This window comes from Saccostrea cucullata, unplaced genomic scaffold (genome assembly GCF_032062105.1).
Source record: "Saccostrea cucullata isolate Sc308-1 unplaced genomic scaffold, CSIRO_AGI_Scuc_v1 ctg2038, whole genome shotgun sequence".
Lineage (NCBI taxonomy): Eukaryota > Metazoa > Mollusca > Bivalvia > Ostreida > Ostreidae > Saccostrea > Saccostrea cuccullata.
In genome coordinates this window covers 26,230-48,216 of record NW_026937181.1, presented here as the reverse complement: position 1 = coordinate 48,216, position 21,987 = coordinate 26,230, and the positions used below count along the sequence as shown (strand labels likewise).

The following is a 21,987-nucleotide window of genomic DNA, read 5'->3' as shown; positions in this document are numbered from 1 at the left end:
CATGGTTTTCTGGAACCCTTAGCTTAAATACTGGTAGTTTTCTCCATTTATTCATTGGAAATATATTCTAAAAAATGCATACAAAAGTTGTATGCTAGATATTGAAGGAAGTACGAATAAAACGTGATTTTTGGAATTTCACGGTGCTGCTTAGGTAAGATGTTTCCGTTGGCATCATTCAAAGTGTATCATATAATGCAAATGACTAGCAAATTGTCAAAAGAAGATGAAAAGAATTTTCAAACAGAAATTCCTACTTAGTTTCAAATACGTATGTTTTCACTCCAATCAGCATACAAGCAATGTTAATCAAACGTTTCAGTTAATAGAATCCCTGTCATTATCTACGTGTTTCATGTGATTTTGTTAAGAGATCCATTCACAACTAAATGTGTATTAAATACGAGTACTAGTATTTGGGATATCGGCTATCTTGTACAGGACGAGAGCTATTTTGTACAGGATATAGGCTATCTTGTGCAGGATGTCCAGGCTTTTTGATATCATTGACAGCTAAAAATAGAACTCGTAGATTAACTTATCTGGTCATTGGTCATTCGACAAAATATTTTGTTAAAACACACCTTCTGATTGCACACACAAGTATTCTGAAGTTGACATCAAAGAGATGTTTGAGTTTCTGATCGACATTATCTATGCGTTTTTTGGAGACCAGGTATTCCAACAATCTATTGGAATTCCAATGGGTACCTATTGAACTCTGTAATTAGCAGACCTATTTTTGAAAAGAAGAAAACACCTGCTGTGGAATTCAACTGACATTTAGATATATCGACGACATATTGTCAATTAACAATAGTAATTTCCATTCCTACGTCCTGTTTCGGAGTCACTCTTCACTTGTTTGTTAGAGGTGAGTGTGTCAAGATCATCTTGTGACCTAATAATCACTCGTTTGTCATAGTGTGTTTTGATGAAAATTTTCCCATCTGTTGTCCAGCATCCCTTTATAATCTGTTTTTTGAGCGCTAGTCTAACTTTGGCAAACAAGATTGCACGCAGCTGAGTAAGGGCTTCATTGGTAAAGATTTTATACCGATTGTTTTGATTTTTGTTGAACTCTTTGAGATTGGATTTGTTTTAGTAAACTGTAGCCTTGTAATTATACCGTACAAACCGTACTAGAATATCCGGCGGTCCACTCATTCCCCTATAACTCTATAAAGCATTTTACCATCAAATAAAATACACGTGTATATTTTCCTAGAAGAAACGGGGAATATTGATTGATATATATTGTTCAACGCCCCTCTCGAGAATTTTTCAATCATATGGAGACGTAGAAACGGGGAATAACAATACAAAACATAGCTATCAAACTAATATTGATCGTACAAAGCTGAAACCATAATTTAATAGCGGTTCCTGAAATACTCGATAAAAAAGTTAGTGAAGCAATCCTCCTTGATGTGTGCCTTTTGGCAATCAACGTTTAACAGAAAAGAGCTTCTGGACAAAATCTTTTTTTTTTATCATCAACCATTCCTAATGGAAAATAAACGAGTAAAGGCCTTTGTATCTACAATAAGTTATTGAACACTTCTAACTTTTTCTGATTGGCATTTACTCTGAAAGTGTTTATATTTCACGATTCACACAAAACACTGTGTAAACACTATTAGTAAAATGTGTAAAAAAAAAAAGTTCAAAATATACACGTATTTTCTAAATGAAAACACTATATACATATGCCCTTAAGGATTAGAAACAAAGAGATTTCTTAAATTTCAGGGACTATATAGAATTCCTGATAACACCTATTCACTTTATTGTGCATCCATGATAAATCCGTGATATTTTAAGATTTTTTCCAAAAAAAAGTTATGTAAAAATTAAGAAAATCGGCCATGCGCCCGTCACGTTAAGAGAACAATTTCTGGTTACATCACAGTATACATTCCACAAATGTAAAATTGTCCTGGCATGTTCTTTTCCAGGGGGAATCTATTTTTTGAGCAAAAGTTTCACTTTGTGCGGAAAACATATTGTGAGGATAAGATTGTACCAATAGTACATATATATATATATATATATATATATATATATATATATATATATATATATATATATATATATATATATATATATATATATATATATATATATATATATATCTTTGTGCTTTCTATATTAATATTTCTTCACTTAGGGCAGTTATGTTAGCTTAAGAGTTGTTGTAAAATGTGCTTTATATATATATATATAAATATATATATATATATATATATATATATATATATATATATATATATATATATATATATATATATATATATATATATATATATATATATATATATATATATATATATATATATATATATATATATATATAAAGCACATTTTACAACAACTCTTAAGCTAACATAACTGCCCTAAGTGAAGAAATATTAATATAGAAAGCACAAAGAAATTAACTTTTACATGGATACCCACTTCCGCCCAAGCCCGGGGTTGAACTCTCGACCTTCGGAATCTGTCTCCTAGCATTGCAGGAACAGCGCACTAGACCGCTCGGCTATCTAGGCATGTCAAAAAACTTGCTTTCGATGCCGATGGAATTCTCCTGCTGCAAGAAAATACGAATTAAAACTCATTACAGGTAACTCTTAATTAAATTTTCGCATATTAATCGCACAAACTAAAGTTTCTGTTTTATGAGACTTGAACATTAAAATATAATGAGTAGGGATGTTTACATATTGTTTATAGCTTCCATGCTTCAGAGGTTCGAGTTCAATTTGCTCTACCTACAATTTGTACAGTTGCAATGATCTTTCAAGCATTCTACATGTTTTTGTTTACTTCATCTTTCATTTGTCTTAAGTATTTTAATTAATATGATACACGGTTTTATGAGTAGTAATATGAAAATGCCACCAATATATACGTTATCATTTAAATGAAAAAAATATCCTCCAGTGTTACCTCAATTGATAGGATTGTAATTCCAACTCCTATAAAGTTTTAACACATTCCCGTATGTCAAAATCTGATCTTGCAAGGTATCGTAGCACCCCTAGGTAAGAATGTTTAATATGAATTACTTTCAGGAATTAAAATGAAATTGGGGCGAATGATTATTCATTTTAAAAATGTTTTATGCGAATAATTTTCGTTACTTTATAGTTGGTACAAAACATATACTGCTTATTGGACGATACCTTCAAACTTGCTGGAGTGCATGGATATCGGTGAAAATTTAAACGGACTGAATTCATGTTTATTTAAGAAAAATCAATCTAAAACTTCAAAAACTTTTATTTGAAAAAAGTATAGAAATGTTTTATATTATATAAGGATTCCTCGTTTTGACCATTAAATTGGTCCATCGTTTTCACACTGTGCTGAGTTGGCGACTTATTTTTCCGTTGTTACCCAATCACGACAAGGAACACACGGCAGGTGTAACCGGTCGACTTATGGTTTCACCACTTGTTTCACCTCTGATGATTTGATGTATTATTATTATTATATTATAGATTATTTTATATTAATTTGACGATGTTCTGTCAATTAGCAATGGCAATTTCCATTCCTATGTCGGTACTGGTGAGCTTGATATAAAATATACAACAGAGTATGACACATCTGTTTAATTCTTGGATATTCTTCATTCATAAATCTATTGTTCAATAATACTGTAATAATGTAATAAAACTAAGACTTTATAGCCGACCTCAAAGGATCTGTTTCTAGCATTACGGTCATAATACCTTTTCTGATCTGTTTTGCTAGCTTGCTCTCTTTCCAACACAAAGTCTGCCTTCTTGGCCAGCTTCTCCCTTGTCTCGGGATGTAGCTGAGCTGGTTACTCTTATCTTTCATCTTCACCATCAATGCTATCTCTCAGGACTACCAGTGAACCTTTCACATGCCTCCCATATAACATCTCTAAAGGTGAAAATCCTGTCGATTCCTGTGGAACCTCTCTCTAAGCAAATAGGAGGTAATAATTTATCCAACTTGCCTGACTCATTCTGGTCGTAGATCTGTAGCATCCTTTTCAGTGTCCCATTAAACCTCTTAACTAAGCAATTAGCCTTAGGAGGAAAGGGACTGGTCTTCAACTTACGTATGCTCAGAAGTCTACATTACTCCGTCATTAGTGACGACATGAAGTTAGAACCTTGATCAGACAAGATCTCTTTTGGTACTCCAACACGAGCGAACACCTCTACCATCGCTTCTGCCACCACTTCTGCTTCCTGACTCCCTAGGGGTACAAATTGCGCTCCGTTATTAGCAGACTTATTTTTATATTCATATGAAGCAGAATTTATGCAAAATCTTATGCGTGAAAAGAAGAAAACACTTGCTGTGGCCTTCAACTCGACATTTAGATATATCGACGACGTATTGTCAATTAATAATGATAATTTCCAATCCTACGTCGACACGATATATCCTGGTGAGCTTGAGATAAAAGATACCACAGAGTCCGACATTTCTGTTTCATACTTGGATATTTTACTTGAAAAAGACACTAATGGTAATCTAACAACCAAGCTATATGATAAACGTGATGACTTAAACTTTTCTATCGTCAACTTCCCTTACTTATGCAGTAATATACCTTCATCACCTGCATACGGAGTATATATATCTCAATTGATTCGATACGCAAGAGCATGCTCTACGTATGAACAATTTATTAAACGAGGTAAATTATTGACAAGCAAGTTGATGAAACAAGAATATCAACAGTCTCGTTTAAAGTCATCATTTCGTAAATTCTATGGTCGATACAATGACTTTGTCAGCAAATACAATTTATCATTGAGTCATATGCTGACTGACGTGTTTCATACCAATTGTTAGTCCATTATTTATACACTGAATTGAAGACAGATTTTTTCCGTTATTTCCTGATCATGACAACGAGCACACGGCGGGGGTGACCGGTCGGCAGGGGATGCTCACTCCTCCATGGCACCTGATCCCACCTCTGATGTTTCGGAGGTCCGTGTTTGCTCTGCTCTTATTTTGTATATTGTTTAATGGACGTTGAGATTGAATACTGTTCGTTATTTCCATATCCTTCTTCAGGGTATCTTGTATCATAGTCGCAGATAACCAGTATATATATTGATTACCTCTTTTGGTCTTTGGTAAAGGTCCAACCATGTCTAAAGCTACCCTTTTAAATTGTTCATCAATCCTGAGAATCTGTACTAGAGGAACTGTGTTTACTTTACTTTTTGATGTCCCTTTCTGACACTTAGGACACGACTGACAGTATCTCTTGACCTCGTCAGAGATATACGGCAATAAGAAATGCTTTAGTATTCCCTCCCTTGTTTTCTTCATACCAAAGTGAACTGCCATTGGAATGTCATGTCCGAGAGAATCTGTTTGCGGAATTTCGTTGGCACCACTAACTGCTTCACTATCTTTTTTGTAGGTGATCTAAAGTTCCTATAAAGCATACCTTTATCCAATGTAAGGAAACTTTCCTCTCCTTCAGGAATCCTATCTACCACCTTCTTCCAGCAGGAGTCTAAAGTAGGATCTTTCTGCTGCTCCTGAATCCAATATTCTTTTGAGAAATCTTGATCAAAGGAATGCCTAGTGTCGAACATTTCCGGTTCCTCACATTGTTTCTTGGTTGCCACCCTAGTTACATCTGCATCACATTTTTTATTCACCTGGATCTACCGGAGATGCCTCCTTGTCAAAAGGGACATCCACCCGAAAATATTTTTCTACATTAGATCAGCAAAAGGCGTCTTCATTACCAAAGCCACGACCTTATCTGTGACATAAGGCGTCTCGACGTCAACCCATACTTCCGGATATTTCTCTAAATATCTAGAGTAATCTCACTCTCGCCCCCTGTTAAATAATCTCTCCTAATCAACTTCTCTACCACAAGGATTGAACTACATCCTGTGTCCCTTAACACAGAAGCTTCCTTACCGTTCACCCTTCCGGTCTCAATTTTCATCCCACTACACTTGCCTCTATATAACTCACTGATCTGGATTTAATCACTACAGGCATCTCTAAATCACAACCCTTCCTCGTTTGCAAGTGAATTAACCCTACTTTAATCTTACCTTCAGTAGGCTGCACTGTCTTTGGCTTCTCTGGCCAATTTTTTCCCGCTCTTGAATCCTTATCATTGGATTTTCGTAACGGACAATTGCTTATAAAATGTCCAGTCCTCTGACACATACAACACCTCTTTTCCAGATTGCTTTGCTGAGTTGGCTGAACTTTAAACTTACCTATATTTTTCTTTGAGGTACTAGTGGATTGCAATCTATTAGTTAACACTTAACCAAGATGTGCATTCTGGTAGGCTTCAGCGATCTCGATCATTTTATCAGCCGATTTTGGCTGCCTCTCTTTCAACCACACCTGCAAAATCTTAGATGAACTATTGACCAACTGCTCTCTCAAAATCACATCTACCAATACATCAAATCTATTGTTTACTTTTTCAAATTGACACAAGTGTTCAAAGTGGTTTAGAACAAGAGTATAAAACTTTCTGAAAATTTCATTTTGGTATTGTTTACAAGCTCTAAACTTATCCTTTTATGTACTAGCTGTCAAATCATACCTTTTTAATATTGCCTTCTTTATGATGTCATAATCATTGTACTCGTCGTTCCCCAACAGTGCATACTTATCCAACGCCTTACCTGTTAATTGAGGAACTAGTCGCAAAGCCCATTCAGGTTTCGATCACTTGTGCAGATTTGTCTTTCAACAGATCTGAGAAACACATCTATATCCACACCTTCTACATACTTAGGAAGCAAATACTTAACTTCATGCTTCTGCTCTTTTACCTGTGGTTGGACTAGAGTACCCTTAGATTTTGTTCCTGTAAATTTTTACCTGTAACCTTTTTTTCCTCCATATCTTTGTCAATGGGCTGTCTTTTCTCCTCCATACCCTTCTCTTCTGCATCCCAGTGCTAACCTCTGCTGTTCCATTTCCAGTCTTTTCTCTTCAATCTGCTCCATATGTTCTTCTCTCTCAATTGCTGATCCGTATTTCCACAAATTCAAACCGACTGACAAATCCTACCCTTATTGACCGCCTCTTGAATCCAATTAGGCATCGACACTGTAAACCAGAGTCTAGACCCGAACACATGACAGACCCATACTTTTCAATTTCACTGAAAATAGAAATTTAGAATTAAAGACTTGAACTTTCTTTACACAAACAAATAAATATGGATTTAAAAAGATGTGTTTATTATAAGTAAGTAAACAGTTTATCTTCGAAACTTGTAAATTTCACATAATAAAACTAGCTGAGTATGCAGACGATATCGCCGATGGATAAAAATATAGTGCAAGTTTTAGACACATGTAATCAGGAATAATAATGGCTAAAATGAATAGTAGAACCCACAATTATAATAAACATGACAAATAGAAAGTAATAATACCTGTGATATAGCACGAATAATAAGTTAGATAAAATAAGAAACAATGTACGTAGCATGCGCCAATATAAAGATGGCAGACAAAGTGTAAACAAGTGGCATGGCAGCAGATGATTCAAAGTATTACAGGTTATCCACACATGTAGAAATGCAAAGATAATGACAGTTAACTCGAGAAATACGTGCAGATTTACGATGAAAGGTAACTAATTCATGGCATGTAAAAATAAATACATATTCTAACATTCTCGGCCAATGTTGTCACAACGTTTTGACACACACGGAATATCATTAAAAGTAAAGTCACCCACCGAATAGTTAAATTATAGTCATATTTCAGGTCCATACAAAATCATTATACCTCATTAAAAATTTCTACACAACGCGTTATTTGATTGGTTCTAGATGTGATTGGGCCATAAAACTTCATATTTAACGTTCTCCGGTATGATTTTCATCATATTCCACCTCTTCGAATACCTAGTGCATTTTCCCGCACCATAGTTATCGTACGTTGAAAGAAAACTCCCGATAGTAGTAGACGTTACAATAACCTGGTTTACGTCACATTATTTCAAAGTTTAGGTATAATAAACAATTCCTTGCATAAATGTTCGGGAAACAATAAGACTTTTACAGCAAAGAAATATCATATTCCCTCCGGTAGAAGTCCTCTGGTTATATGATTATTCTTGGCTGAATAAGTCTTCATATTTTCATCACTATTATGCCATAAATGTACGAGGGTTGATCCAAAAGTAATGTCACTGTGTCCATATCTTTAATATTTGGCGTCAAATTATCAAATATAATGCACCAAAAGATGCAGAAAAAGAAATCTAATCAAAATTGAAAATTTCATTCAAAAATGTTTTACTGAATTCATTTTATAAACGTTTAAAATATTAAACATAGGGGGTGTCGCCGCGTCAAAACTAAACGTCGTATTTTAAAGTGTATATTGTTAGAATAAAAAAGAGAAATACATTTAAAAAAGGCATTTGAAAAAGCGTCTAATCGCCCAAAAATTTAAAAAAGACAAAATTGACCTTTTCGATTTTATTCTTTAGTTGAAATTAAAATGGCGACATTGTTTTTTTTTATCATAAACGTTGTTGTTTATTTCTGATGTATTGAAGAAAGGAAATGTCGAAATGGAATAAAACGCCGACTGTGTTTCAATGCGTTTTTCCTTCAAAATCGGGAAATCACAATTGGAATCAGTTACGATGGTAAATCAGACTAGCAGAGGAAATAATGACAAAACTAGACTTGTTCATAGATGGTGTCAGAGATTTTTGGCGGGCCATGGGTAATTAATTGATCAGCTGAGGACAGAAAGACCGAAAGATACGAGATCGTGTGGAACGTTCAATGGCTCGCTAACGTTGTCAAAAAGAGATTCGTGTCACGCGGTTTGAGTGATACATTGTATGAAAAACTTTTAAGTTTGTCTGATGGTACTGTTCAAAGAATTTTGATGAAGGACTAAATTACTGGTAGAGTGTATAATTGGTGACAATAATTCTTAAAGAAAGTAAAATGTGTGAATGTGTTATCGAATATTAGTTTTTTAATGAAACGACGGGGAAGTGTTTTTAAAACTGTGTGACGGCGCATATCCGTCATATGACGTTATTGAGATGCGGCGACTACCATAATTGCACTTTGTATATAATTCGATATTTTGAAAAGTATAAATCATTTCAATTTGAATTTTTCAGGACTGATTTGAAATAAATGTAGCTTCCATCACGTATAATTTTATTAGTTTACGTCGACTAGAAGCAATTTTATCGAAGGTGTGACATTACTTTTGGATCAATCCTCGTATAATATCGATCAGTTTAGAATTTCATGCCGATAAATAGGAGGGGGAAGCAAATTCTAATTGTATAAGAAAATTACTTAAGCCTCCAAAATAGGTCTTGAAAACTTCCTCATATGCGTGTTAAAAGCATTTCTGGGTAATGATATTTTTTTTTTATTTAATCAAAAGGAAAAGAAATAGGTGCAGTCTTTGTAAGGTAAAAATCACAAAGAATTATCACAACCTTACGGGAGGTTTTTATTAAATATATATGGAATTTTATAATGATACGATCATTACATACATTTACTTTATTTAATAATTGTTGACTGGGTTACAGAACAGTTTAGATAAAAGACGATAGCTGAGGTGACCTCGAACTCAATATTTATTCTGGAAATATTATACTCTTGGACATATCTAATAACAAATTTAATTCAAGCGAATACAAAAAACAAGATTCTAATTCTTAAAAAAAAACACACACACACACAAAAATCAAAATGTGATTTTTCAGATTTCTACAAATTTGCTTCTTCATAAAAATCACCTGGCTTGGTATACATGTATCTTTTAAAATTTTACATCACACTTTTTGCATATATTATGATTTTTTCTGTATCTGTAAACCTTTACTGAGTGTGATTTGTCCATTTCTGTTTTTTGTCGAAGCATCAACTAATATTTTCCAATTGTCATTTCTTTTATGAATAAAAAAAATACAGCAAGTTATTGAGTAAATGTAATTCTCATGTTTATATGTTATCTTTCATACTTCTCATATTAAACTTTGTGATATGACCTTTCATTTGATATCAACAACATTAACTCTTTGGCCTTGACCTTGGAGTTTGACCTCCTTGACAAAAAAAATAAATAAATTCTTGATTATAACTTTTAATGTCATTCCTTTAGATACCAACAACTTTCACACTTTGACATTGACTTTGGAGTTTGACCTACTTTTAAAAATATTAAACTTGGTCATAACTTTTGAACAGTAAGGGATAGGGCTTTCTTACTTCAAGTACTAGTTTGTAATCCTTTTGACTAGACCAACAACCTTGAACCCTTGACCTTGAAGTTTGACCAACTTGTTAAAACTGTAACCTTGAACGTAGATTTTGAACATACTTTTGGTAACAACATATTTATTTGAATTTCGGAAAATTTAACCATTCTTATACATTGCCATACGGGGGTCATAAATATTTCACATTTATGTCTTGTTTAATCAGAAAAAAAGTTTTGAAATATAAATGTTTTCTGTTATTTGATATCGTGACGTTACATCTTTGATGTGTTTGATGTGTTTGATGTATAAACATGACAGTTTATTCGATCTGCCTACAGAAAAAAACATATCAAAAAATGAATTTAAAGATTTTAAAAGATTTATAAGATTGAAAGAAACTTTGACGGATTAATGAAAAGTTAATAGATAAAATTAAAACATTTACTTTAAGTGTCACGATCAACATTAACAGGTAAAGAATCATTTTGTTTTGAAATTTTATTTTATATTAAACGGTTTGAAGAAGGAAAACTTTCTGATGGCAAACCAACAACTGCTGATGATCTTTCTATTTTCCTTGTTAGCCGGAGTTATAATTTTGGTCAGTAGTTCTGCATTTAAAGTTTATACAGCTATTAATTAGTGGATTGATTGAAATACAATTAATTCATCTAAAATTTCCAGCTGATTGATGAAGTTACCTCTACTTGCGATGTTTAAAAGCCGGAGGAATTTTAGATTTACTTTTCAGTTTGCAACTACTTTATTGATACAACGAAGCTTTGACTTGTGGAAACCCACGAAAAATCACGAAAACCAGTATACTATCTTTAATAGATTATTGAAATTAAAAGTGATTCCACCAGAAACCTGTTCATACGATGGGGTCAAAGATTTTACATATGATGTAATGCTGAAGGGAGTTATTTTTCACAGCCTTCTAGTTTTCTTTCTTGGTGTCCTGTTGGTTTTCATTATATGCTTACCAAAATGTCGCCGAGGAGTAATTGACCTTCTAACCGAATGTACTTTTAAATTACGTTTAAATTTTATATCATTTCAATAAAAAAAAAAAAAAAAAGTAATACAATTTAACGAGGCCCAATCTAGTTGGATATTACGAAAACGGAATGATAAAAAATTTTGATTCTTGGAAATAAATATGTATGCATTATGCTGAGAGCAAATAGAATGAAATTTTGTTACCTTGCCTTTATTGTAGTGAAATGGGGGCACTGTCAAGATATGGATCATTTTTCGTGTTTTTATACACAATTACATACTCAAACTCTTCAATAAACAAAGAAATTTACAAATAAAAAAAGAAATACATGATAAAATTCTTTGTTTTTCACATATATCATGCAATTTTCATTCTTCTTATGAAAAATGAAAAGAAAATTGGAAGTAGCCTTTATTGCAGTGAAAAGGGGGCATGTCAAAACACAAAATTTGGATTTATTCTACCCAACTACGTATTTTATAGGTCGCAATGGGTTTACATAACACCAACAAACGATTGCAATACTATATTAATTTCTAAAAAATAAAGAATTCTTACATTATGAAATAATTTTCTCGCCATGCTTTATTTTGCTCTTAACACGCGACGTTGTTTTACGTGGAAAAAAGGGGTAGCGGGGGGGGGGGGGGGGGGGGTAAAGGCGACAAAATTGCGATTTTTACTAATATCATGTAATATATAGAAAAATAAAATATTTCGGGGGTTCAATTTAAATGATTTATAGACTTATTTTATTTTTTAAAACTGAAGATAATCCATGCATATTTCAATCCGCAATAAAAAGAGTGCGTATAAACACTTCAAAATGTTCAAGGGAAAGAATAAAATCGTTTACTTTTAGTTCAAATGTTTGTTTTTTTAACTCACAAATTGAAATAAAACGGGATAAAGTTAATGAATCTGTATCAAAAAATTGATCCCTCAAAATTAATTAGGTTCCAAAGTTGTTTATCAATTTAAACATTTGAAAAAAAATAATAGAAATGCCAGATTTCAATGCATAGTCTATAGAGCAACCATGTAAGCAAGATCAGCGAAACATTTTAGCGCAATTTGACGTCATATCAATTGTGACGTTATTATATTCAATTGTGACGGCAGTCCAGGGTACTGTGACGTGCCTGAGTCGACGCTGCGTTAAAACGTATGCGCAGATCAACTAGATCGGGCCTCGTTAAAGTTTATAAAATTGAATGATATGGTTTAAATAAAAAACAGGTTTTTCTTCCTTTGGGTGTTGCTGTGGGAGTAGCAATTCTTACTTGGTTCATGGCTATGGACTTTGAAAAATTATATGATTTCCAATACAAGAACGAGATTATGGTAAAATATTGAAGAATTTTAAATAAAAGATATGAACAATTTGTATTCTTTTTCTCCTTTTAGTCACTTTTTTTGTTCATACATTTTATAGTTTTATTTCTTTTAATTAGAATTGGAAATCTTTACAATCCGATATGAGTTCATCTCTTTTGAAGAATTTTGTAAGTGATTACATAGGTGGGAATGAAATATCAAACCAATGGAATTTCCTGTTCATAGACGTAAGTACGAAAAGGGAAGAGACTAATCCCGTGTGTAGAAGTTCCAAGTTGCATTTGGAATTTCCAAGTAAATCATTTGGAATTTCCGAGTCACCATTCGGAGTATTGGAACAACTTTCCAAATGGTTCCAAATGACTTCCATGTTGTTTCCGAATGACTAAAACTCAAATTATTTCTTCTAGAAATTTCCAGATGACTTCCAAGTTGCTTCCAAATGACTAAACTGATTTATTCAACAAATTAATGCAAGGTTTTCATTGGCTTATTTAAACATGTTATTTAGATAACAAACAACCAGCGATTTGAAAATATATTCATATATATTTATTCAAAGTATTTAGAAGAAAACAAACCTCCCCGGTAAACTACTATCCTGTAAAAACTGTTTTATGAAGTAACATATCAACTGATCATATGCAAATTCAAATCAAAATTAAAAGTCAATACAGGTAAATCAAGGTTTTTGCTTGGCTTATGAACTTACAGAGATGATCGAGACCATGTATCGAGGCAGTAAATAATTCCAAAAATTTTGAAATGCACTTTTCACTCAGTATAAGTAAATTTAATTTGAAACTGTCCACTGATGTTATTGTCTTTCCAAGGGAAAATGAAGAAGATAAATGTACCACTGGAGGAGTCACACACATAAAAATGTAAAATACATCCTTTGGATTTATACTACACAAAAGATTTATCATCCATTCAACGTGATCATGCAACTCGGATGCAACACTGTTTAGGTTTTAACCGCTTGATTTCAAAATCTATATGAGATCGAGCCCGAGACAAGACCTAGAGCCCGATCAGTTGATAACAATAACACCTGCTCATTAAATATACAGACTAAGTTAAATTTCTGAACTTCCAAATGGTTCCATGTAGATTCCAAATTGAGTTAATTTTTTTTGCAAATTAAATTTTTCCGAATGACATGGAAGTACTTTGAATTCCGAATGCTTCCAAGTACTTCCAAGTAATTCCAGGTTACTTCCGAATGAAACTCGACGGGGAGTTGGAACTTCTACACACGGGTTTTTGTATAAGGAAGTAAAAGATTAAAACCAATTACAGTAAATGAAACATATGGAGATAACGGACAGTAGGGAGACAATTGCAAATTCGTAAAGAATTTATGGCATCTTTAGAAAATCTTTTTCTCAAGGACAACTGTGCTAGAAAATATGTAATTTGAAATTTATGTGGAAGAATCCTTGGTTAGTATAGATTCAAGTTTGTTCAAATCATGACGGGCGAAGCCCTCGGGGAATATGATTTTCTTGGCTGAATAAATCTTCATATTTCCCTTACTATCATGAAATAAATGTAGAGTATTTCTCACAAACGATGAACAGAACGTCCAAATGATTCATTAGTTATTTTGACACAAATAGATTGTATCAATCCCTTTCCTTGAAAACAAATAGACTGATCCAGTAGTGCAGAAATGCAGAAACAAAGGTCACAAGGGCAGGGCTTTTTGTGAATAGCATTGAAAAAAAAACAAGAGCATGCAAGATGGAAAAAGGAAGTAAACATTCCAACATGTTTTATAAATATATCGTTGTTTCTTATACTTTCTTTTGTTTTTTAAAGAGAGGTTATAAATTCCGATTGCGCAACAACAAGCAAGTTAGTTTTATCCAATCTAATCTTCGCACTTTGGAAATATGATCTTTATACTTCCTGACGCTTGTGTTGTCAAGATATATTGTATGATTACATTTACATTGAGGAACAACTTTTATTATAGTACAAGTGTTGCGGTGTAGATACAGTTTACGGGACTACTTATGATTTTGACACGACTCCGTGGTATACAACTCATGGTTCCTGTCAGCTGACAAATTCTCAGATTCCAAAGTTCTGCTGTCTTGGAGTCTCCAAGGAAAATTTTCGTTCTGCTGATGTGAAATGTCATGCTCAAGTCAGCCCACAACAATATAATGATAAGGTAGCTTATAAACACGCTAAATATAACACACATGAAGTTCACCGAAAAAGAAGGCGAAACGATATTTTATTTAAGCCTTCAAAATAGAAAAATGTTAAAATATGAATTTATGGCAATATTTTTTAATTTGTTAGAAACGCAATTAAAAAGGTTTTTGACAAAAAATAAACAAATTGTATAATAGTTTTCATTTTTTATGTACCAGGACGTTTGTAATATTTGTATCTGCATTCAATCTTTTATATAGGGATTTTATTATTAGCAATAGCAGAGGAGATAGAAAAAATAAGCATAATTCAAATATTAAGGATGTTCTGAAGGAGGAAATGAAAGTTTTCATGGCGATGGTACATGTAGTAAAGAGGTTTAAAAATATAAGGGCAATAAATGTTATTTTCTTTTATTTTTTATCAATCTACTTAAACACGACTGTTATTCAAGTGTTCATTGTTATTTCAATTTCATATATTTCAAACAGGATTTTCAAATTTTTTTAAGTTCAGGATATATATTTTAAAAGACGACTATTTATTATGCAAATATTGTTATGTACGATTAAACTGATTAAAAACAAAGATCAATAGGAATAGCAGAACTGTTGCCAGCGAGCATTAATATTTATGTTTAAGAATAAAGACGGAATGAATAATTAAATAACAAGAGTACATCTCTCTAACATAAAAAGATACAGTTGGAATTTCTTGTCCATGAAGATGTTCTAAAATATGAGCTGGATAAAAAAAAAAAGTATTTTTTGTAATGTTTTGCTTTTGCTTTCTTTTTTTTCAGGGAGTATGCATCATTCTGCCAGGGTTTGGATTTTTCGCTATTGGTTGTGGCTTAATTAAAAAGAAAGTGCTGCAAATCGAGTTCACAGAAAAAGGTCAAATCAGAAAATGGAAATATTCAGAAAGAGAGCGCAAACCCATAGTGACAGTCCAAACAAACAAAGTTGTCACATTTTGCGAACATTACTATTTAATATTACTGTTTATCATTAGTAATTCTGCATATACGAGGGTTGTTGGAAAAGTTCGTGGACTCCTTTCATATCTTTTTTATTCAACATTATATGCTAACCAAATTTGGTGGCAATATTTTACAATATAGCCAAATGATTTGTATTGCCTAATTTTAATTCATCATGATTTATTTCAAACCTATCCAGAATTTTAATCTATAACAATCGGACCGCGGAGCAGGTCAAAATTTAGTAATTCACAAACAATGCATGAAATAAATATGACAATGTCTGTAGTCATATTCTCTGTAAAATGGCGCGAAAACAAAAAAAAAAAGATCCTAGAATTTATAAATAATAACTGTTGTATGGATTCATATTACAAATTATGGCTTAATATTTTGATTCGTTGAAAAGAAATCGATTTAGGAAGATAGTCCTTATTGAAAGCGACAAAAATAATGGCGTTGTTGAACGTCATGGGGCAGAATATATCTATTCAATTTTGTGTTATACTAGGGAAAAATTATGAAACAACTCAAAAAATATCAAAGGAATCAAAATATGTCACAATTAAGTCGTGCATGTGTTTATGAATGGTATTTGAGTGACAAAGACTCTGTATCGGACGAGGACAATCTGTGAAGAAACGGTTTATTTGATCACATCTTTTCAAAAACTTTAGAAATTTGCAAAGTCGTAAGATGATATAAAGGCGCCTCTGAGTTGATTATCTTGTGAAAGAACAGCTAAGTAGTAAAAAAAATAAAAAATTGACAAAAGAAATTATGCAACGAGAACTATTGTTTAGATAAATGGATTTCAATTGATAGAAAAAGTTTTTAATATGAATAGGGATAGTATATTTACAAAATTGTTGACGCTGTGTTTTTAGACGTAACATTGCCGTTAAGCATGCTCCGCGGGTACAAAAAATGTTGACTTTAAAATGAAATAAATTGATTTCTAATAAATCGAATGAAATAAAACTTCACACATCTACAAAGCAAATATTATTACACATGATACTGAGCTTATTTTAAATTTCTTGAAATAAGTAAAACGAAGATTTACACGAACTTTTCGAAGTTAACATTATTAAGTTTAAAAAGATGAAAAAAGAATTTAAACATAACTATTCAAGATTGAATACCGTTCCTTATTATCATATTTTGATTGACAAAGAACAACAGAAAAAAGAATTTAAAAAACAACTTTTAAAGGGTTTCATTGAAATCCGCTCATATATATATATATATTTTTTTTTTTATATAAATTTTATTTAGGTTAAAATTCGAGGCAATCGCAGAGATAATGCAGTATTCCTTATAATCAAAATGTGTCGGAACTATTGAAACTATTCAAAACGCGTCAAATTTATTCATTTATGTTCAAAAATTATTGAAATCGTTGTAGATTAGATATAATTCGTCATGGAAAAGGGGGCCCTAGATATCAGAACTTTAATGTCACATTCTTTCAAATACTTTGTAAGATGTTTGTGTATTATAGAATATATCAAGATAGCGAAAAATACTTATGTTCAAATATAAAGACCATAAACAATACAGATTTTGGAGCAGAGCTAACACGGAATTAAATATCAGAGGTGGGATCATGTATCATTGAGGAGTTAGCATCCCTTGCCGACCGGTCACAACCGCCGAGTGTACTATGTAATTATTGGGTGGATGGACTTTACTTGTAATAATATTTTGAGTGTGCCAAAACAATGTGACAACATTGGCTCTGAATGTTAGAATTTGCATATATTATTACATATCATGAATTAGTTACCCTTCATCTTAAATTTGCGTGTATTTCTTGAGTTAACTGTAATTATCTTACATTATTGTAGAAGTTCTACATATGTGGATAAGCCGTAATACTATGAATCATTTGCTGCCATGTAACTTGTTTACAGTCTGTCTGCCATCTTTATATCGGCGCATGTTATGTACATTAGTAACGTATTTTACCTATTGGCTAACTTGTCATTCATATTATATCATAGGCATAATCACTTGCTATTAATAATGTTGATTATTATTGTGGGTTATACTATTCATTTTAGCAATTATTATTCCCGATTACGTGTGTCTACAACTTGCACTATACATTTAATCCATCTGCGATAACGTCTGCATACTCAGCAAGTTTACTTATGTGAAATTTACAAGTTTCAGATATAATTTGTTTACTTACTTATTATAGGCACATCTTTTGTGATCCATATTTATCTTTTCACATGTTAATTCCCAGGTTTGTGTATAATCCATATTGTACGACAACTTTTTTTGATAGTACGACACGATTTTTATTTTTAATGACGTCGTACATTGTTGTGATTGGTTGAACGTCGCCATACAACATTTATATTGGTTGAATCTTGTCATGTAACCCTTTTCCGAAGGTTATATATAGGGACCGATTGCATTAAGTTAACAGATAATTTGCCAACTTGTCAGGAGCGAATATTCAAATAGAGATAAATCCAAGATCCGCTCAGCCTTGCAATTGTAATTTCGGGTGAGAAAGTTATCGACAATTAACTAGCAAACACACTTGACACCTATTTAATTGTTAATAATTGTGGGGATCATCCTAGTATACCCATTGTACACCCCCGTTTAAAAAAGTAGCTTGTAAGATAGATTCCACCAAAATTTATTATTGTACCTGTTGAAATGAGAACTGTTTTATGATTAATAAATATTGAAAGCAAGACCAATCTTATGTTTTGCCTATAACCGGAGGACCTAAGATTTTAGTACAAGAGTATTACCAGCTATTATTTTGAAGCGTCCCCGACTTAAGCTTAGCCATTCTCGGGGAGCTTACAAACTGGTAATTCAAAGATATTCTAATTGTTTAGAATATTAAAACGATATTTAGAACTGTATGATTTGAAGACTTTCTTTTTTAGAAAGGGTGCTGTTAGTATATAATCAATTACCACTTGTAGAATTAAATCCAATTTTCTCTAATGTACATTTTATATATTGAGCCTTACAAACAAAGACAATGTTGTTACCTGCTTTATCAGCAGTGTTACAACGCACTTTGAAAAATTACGCAGTTTGAAAAAAAATTTCAAATTGCGGTAAAATTTGGGACCAAGCTAACGCACTTTGAAGTTGTTTTTTTTTCAAAGTGCGTTAATATCAACCATATTAACGTACTTTGAAAAAAATGTAAAGATTGATCAATATTCCTTCAAATAATCGGTATGATAAATAACAGATCCTGGTTTGATAACTTTTTAGCTCACCTGAGCCGAAGGCTCAAGTGAGCTTTTCTGATCACATTTTGTCCGTCGTCCGTCTGTCCGTCTGTAAACTTTTCACATTTTCGACTTCTTCTCAAAAACCACTGGGCCAATTTTGACCAAACTTGGTACAAAGCATCTTTGGGTAAAGGGAAATTTAAATTATCAAAATAAAGGGCCAAGTCTCCTCACAAGGGGAGATAATCAAGAAAAGACAAAAATAGGGTGGGGTCATTAAAAAATATTCTTCTCAAGAACCACTGGGCCAGAAAAGCTGAAACTTATGTGGAAGCATCCTGGGGTAGTGTATATTCTAAATTGTTCAAATCATGACCCCCAGGGTAAGGGCGGGGCCACAATTAGGAATCAAAGTTTAACATAGAAATATATAGGAAAAATCTTTGAAAACCTTCTTCTCAAGAACCATTGGGCCAGAAAAGCTGAAACTTATGTGGAAGCATCCTGGGGTAGTTTAGATTCTAAATTGTTCAAATCAAGACCCCCGGGGTAAGGGCGGGGCCACAATCGAGAATCAAAGTTTAACATAGAAATATATAGGAAAAATCTTTGAAAATCTTCTCAAGAACCACTGGGCCAGAAAAGCTGAAACTTATGTGGAAGAATCCTGGTATAGTGTAGATTCTAAATTGTTCAAATCATGACCCCCGGGGTAAGGGCGGTTTCACAATGCGGAATCAAAGTTTTAATTTGAAATATATAGGAAAAATCTTTGAAAATCTTCTTCTCAAGAACCACTGGGCCAGAAAAGCTGAAACTTATGTGGAAGTATCCTTGGGTAGTTTAGATTCAAAATTATTCAAATCATGACTCCCGGGGGAAGGGCGGGGCCACAATTAGTAATCAGTTAGTAATAAGTTTTGCATAGAAAATAAGAGGAAAAATCTTTGAAAATCTTCTTCTCAAGAACTACTTGGCCAGAAAAGCTGAAACTTATGTCTACATGGAAGGAATATGGGGTAGTGTAGATTTCAAAATGTTTAAATTATGATCAGTGGGGTAGGATGGGGATGCATTATGTATTACAAGGGGGAAATCTGGTAAACAACAGATGATCAAAGCTTCTCAGGTAAGCGATGTGGCCCATGGGCCTCTTGTTTTATGATAGTCAATATAGGACCTGAGATATTGACGTTTTAAATATTTAAGGTTTTGATAAAATAAAAGGGAAAATTAAAGGGTCTTGAAAAAAAGAGTGACGATGGTTTAAGTTCATTAATTCGTTTCTTCTTTTTTTTTTAATTCTAGTCTTTGATAAGTAGATGTAAAGGTGTATAGGGGGCACTAATAAAGGACAGCTTCAAGCAACTTAGCATTTATCATAACAAAAAGGGGCCAATTTGATGGTTTAAAACTATGAAAATTCTTTTTCTCTCATACGTTTTACTGTACTTAAAAATTTCTAGTTTTCATCTGTTTAAATTAACTCATTTATTATTGAAATTTTTCAACGTCATACCAGTTAGGTAAATACATAATTATTTGAATGCTTTGAGTATAGCATAGACATCGAGACTGGGCGAAGGGCCAGGATGGGGATGGGGGGCTAAGCCCCCCCCCCCTACTTATTTTGCAAACATATATACATCGTATAAGCATTGAAAATGCAGCGTACCTTTTTTAGAATTATTGCTCCCCTCTCCCGTTTGTTACCGACACCTATGTATTGGAAAGATACAGATTTGGATTGAGGGATCTTATACCCGTCTTCTCCTCTTTTCGACGGGAGTTAATCGATTCATTTTTGAGGTTAGGGTTGGGCTTAGATTTTTGAAAGATAAATAACAAATAAAATCTTTCCATGACTAAAATATGATTTTTTTTTCAAAGTGCGTTAAGTGTCTCCATGGTAAAATATATTGGTGTAGACTCTTAACGCACTTTGAAAAAATTTTTCAAAGTGCGTTGAGTTGGTCCCAAATTTAACGCACTTTGAAAAATTTTTTTCAATGTGCGTTGATTTTGTCCCAATTTTAACGCACTTTGAAAATTTTTTTCAAAGTGCGTAATTTTTTCAAAGTGCGTTGCCACACAGCAGGGACCAGTGCGTACTGATCAAGTAATCTATCTTATTCTTTTTTCACTTATGGATTGTTGAATTCAGAAAGATAGATGGTTTTTATATTGCCCATTTTTAATCCATTTAAACGTGATTTTAACATAAATCTGATACATTTAATTTATTTAATACATTTAATTATCACAAAGTGTAACCGTCGCCCTTTTAATTTTTCAGTATATAATTAAGGACCCACCCTGAAACCAGACCCCTTACTGTTCAACTGACCTAGGGGTTTGAAATTCAGAATTCTGCAAAAAGACCACTTTCTGAACATAGATATGTAGGGTTTTTAGCTGGTCAAAACCTAGAAGCAGAGGAGAAAATTTCAAAGAATTATTCCATTCTCACCATAAAGTTTATACGGGCCTGGCTTTTCACCCAATCTCCTAATACTGGGGATATAAAATTCATAATTTTAGAGAAGGCACCCGTCCATGTCTTAGCTATACATGTAGTAAGGCTGTTAATTACCCAAGGACAGAGAGGATTGTTAAAAGAATTAATGCATTTTCACTAAATCATCTGTAAAGCTAGACTCACCCTTACACCAGAACCCCTGACCCTGGGGATGTGAAATTCTTAATTTTCGAAGAGGTATCCTTGCTTATTATAACTTTGTATATGGTAAGTTTGTTTATGCCCCGGAGCAGAGAAGAAGATTTTTAAAATATTGATGCTTTGCTACTTAACATTTATAATCATTAGATCCCTGACCTTTGGGCCAGGAAATTAAGTATTTTAGAGGAGGCATCTCTGTTCATATTAAAATGCACAATTCTGAAAAGACACCCTTCCTTTTTCTAACTATATATGAACTTTGGTTAATACCCTGAAGCAGAGACGAAAATTTTTAAAGAATTAATACATTTTCAATTTATAATCAATAAAGTCCCAACCCAGC

General features: G+C 32.9%; 1 protein-coding gene and 1 long non-coding RNA gene across 2 annotated transcripts; both read left to right on the top strand.

Annotated features, from left to right (window-relative positions):
- The first annotated feature begins 12,502 nt into the window (after positions 1-12,502).
- Positions 12,503-14,864, top strand: LOC134247476 (uncharacterized). Its single transcript, XM_062729831.1, has 3 exons — positions 12,503-12,601; positions 12,712-12,822; positions 14,577-14,864. Exons 1-3 carry the CDS (start codon positions 12,548-12,550, stop codon positions 14,862-14,864), a joined length of 453 nt encoding a protein of 150 aa, XP_062585815.1. The 5' UTR covers positions 12,503-12,547.
- A 177-nt stretch (positions 14,865-15,041) lies between these two features.
- On the top strand, positions 15,042-18,463 carry LOC134247473 (uncharacterized). The gene is made up of 2 exons (XR_009987861.1): positions 15,042-15,124; positions 15,567-18,463. It is a non-coding gene; the product is annotated as an uncharacterized LOC134247473 (long non-coding RNA).
- The last annotated feature ends 3,524 nt before the right edge of the window (positions 18,464-21,987 follow it).

What these genes read in the sequence shown, in the direction of transcription:
- LOC134247476 (XM_062729831.1), top strand. Translation starts at nt 12,548, where the DNA reads ATGGCTATGGACTTTGAAAAATTATATGATTTCCAATACAAGAACGAG. An exon ending in AATACAAGAACGAGATTATG is followed by an intron (nt 12,602 to 12,711) that starts GTAAAATATTGA and finishes TCTTTTAATTAG; the next exon opens with AATTGGAAATCTTTACAATC. An exon ending in GGAATTTCCTGTTCATAGAC is followed by an intron (nt 12,823 to 14,576) that starts GTAAGTACGAAA and finishes CTTTTATTATAG; the next exon opens with TACAAGTGTTGCGGTGTAGA.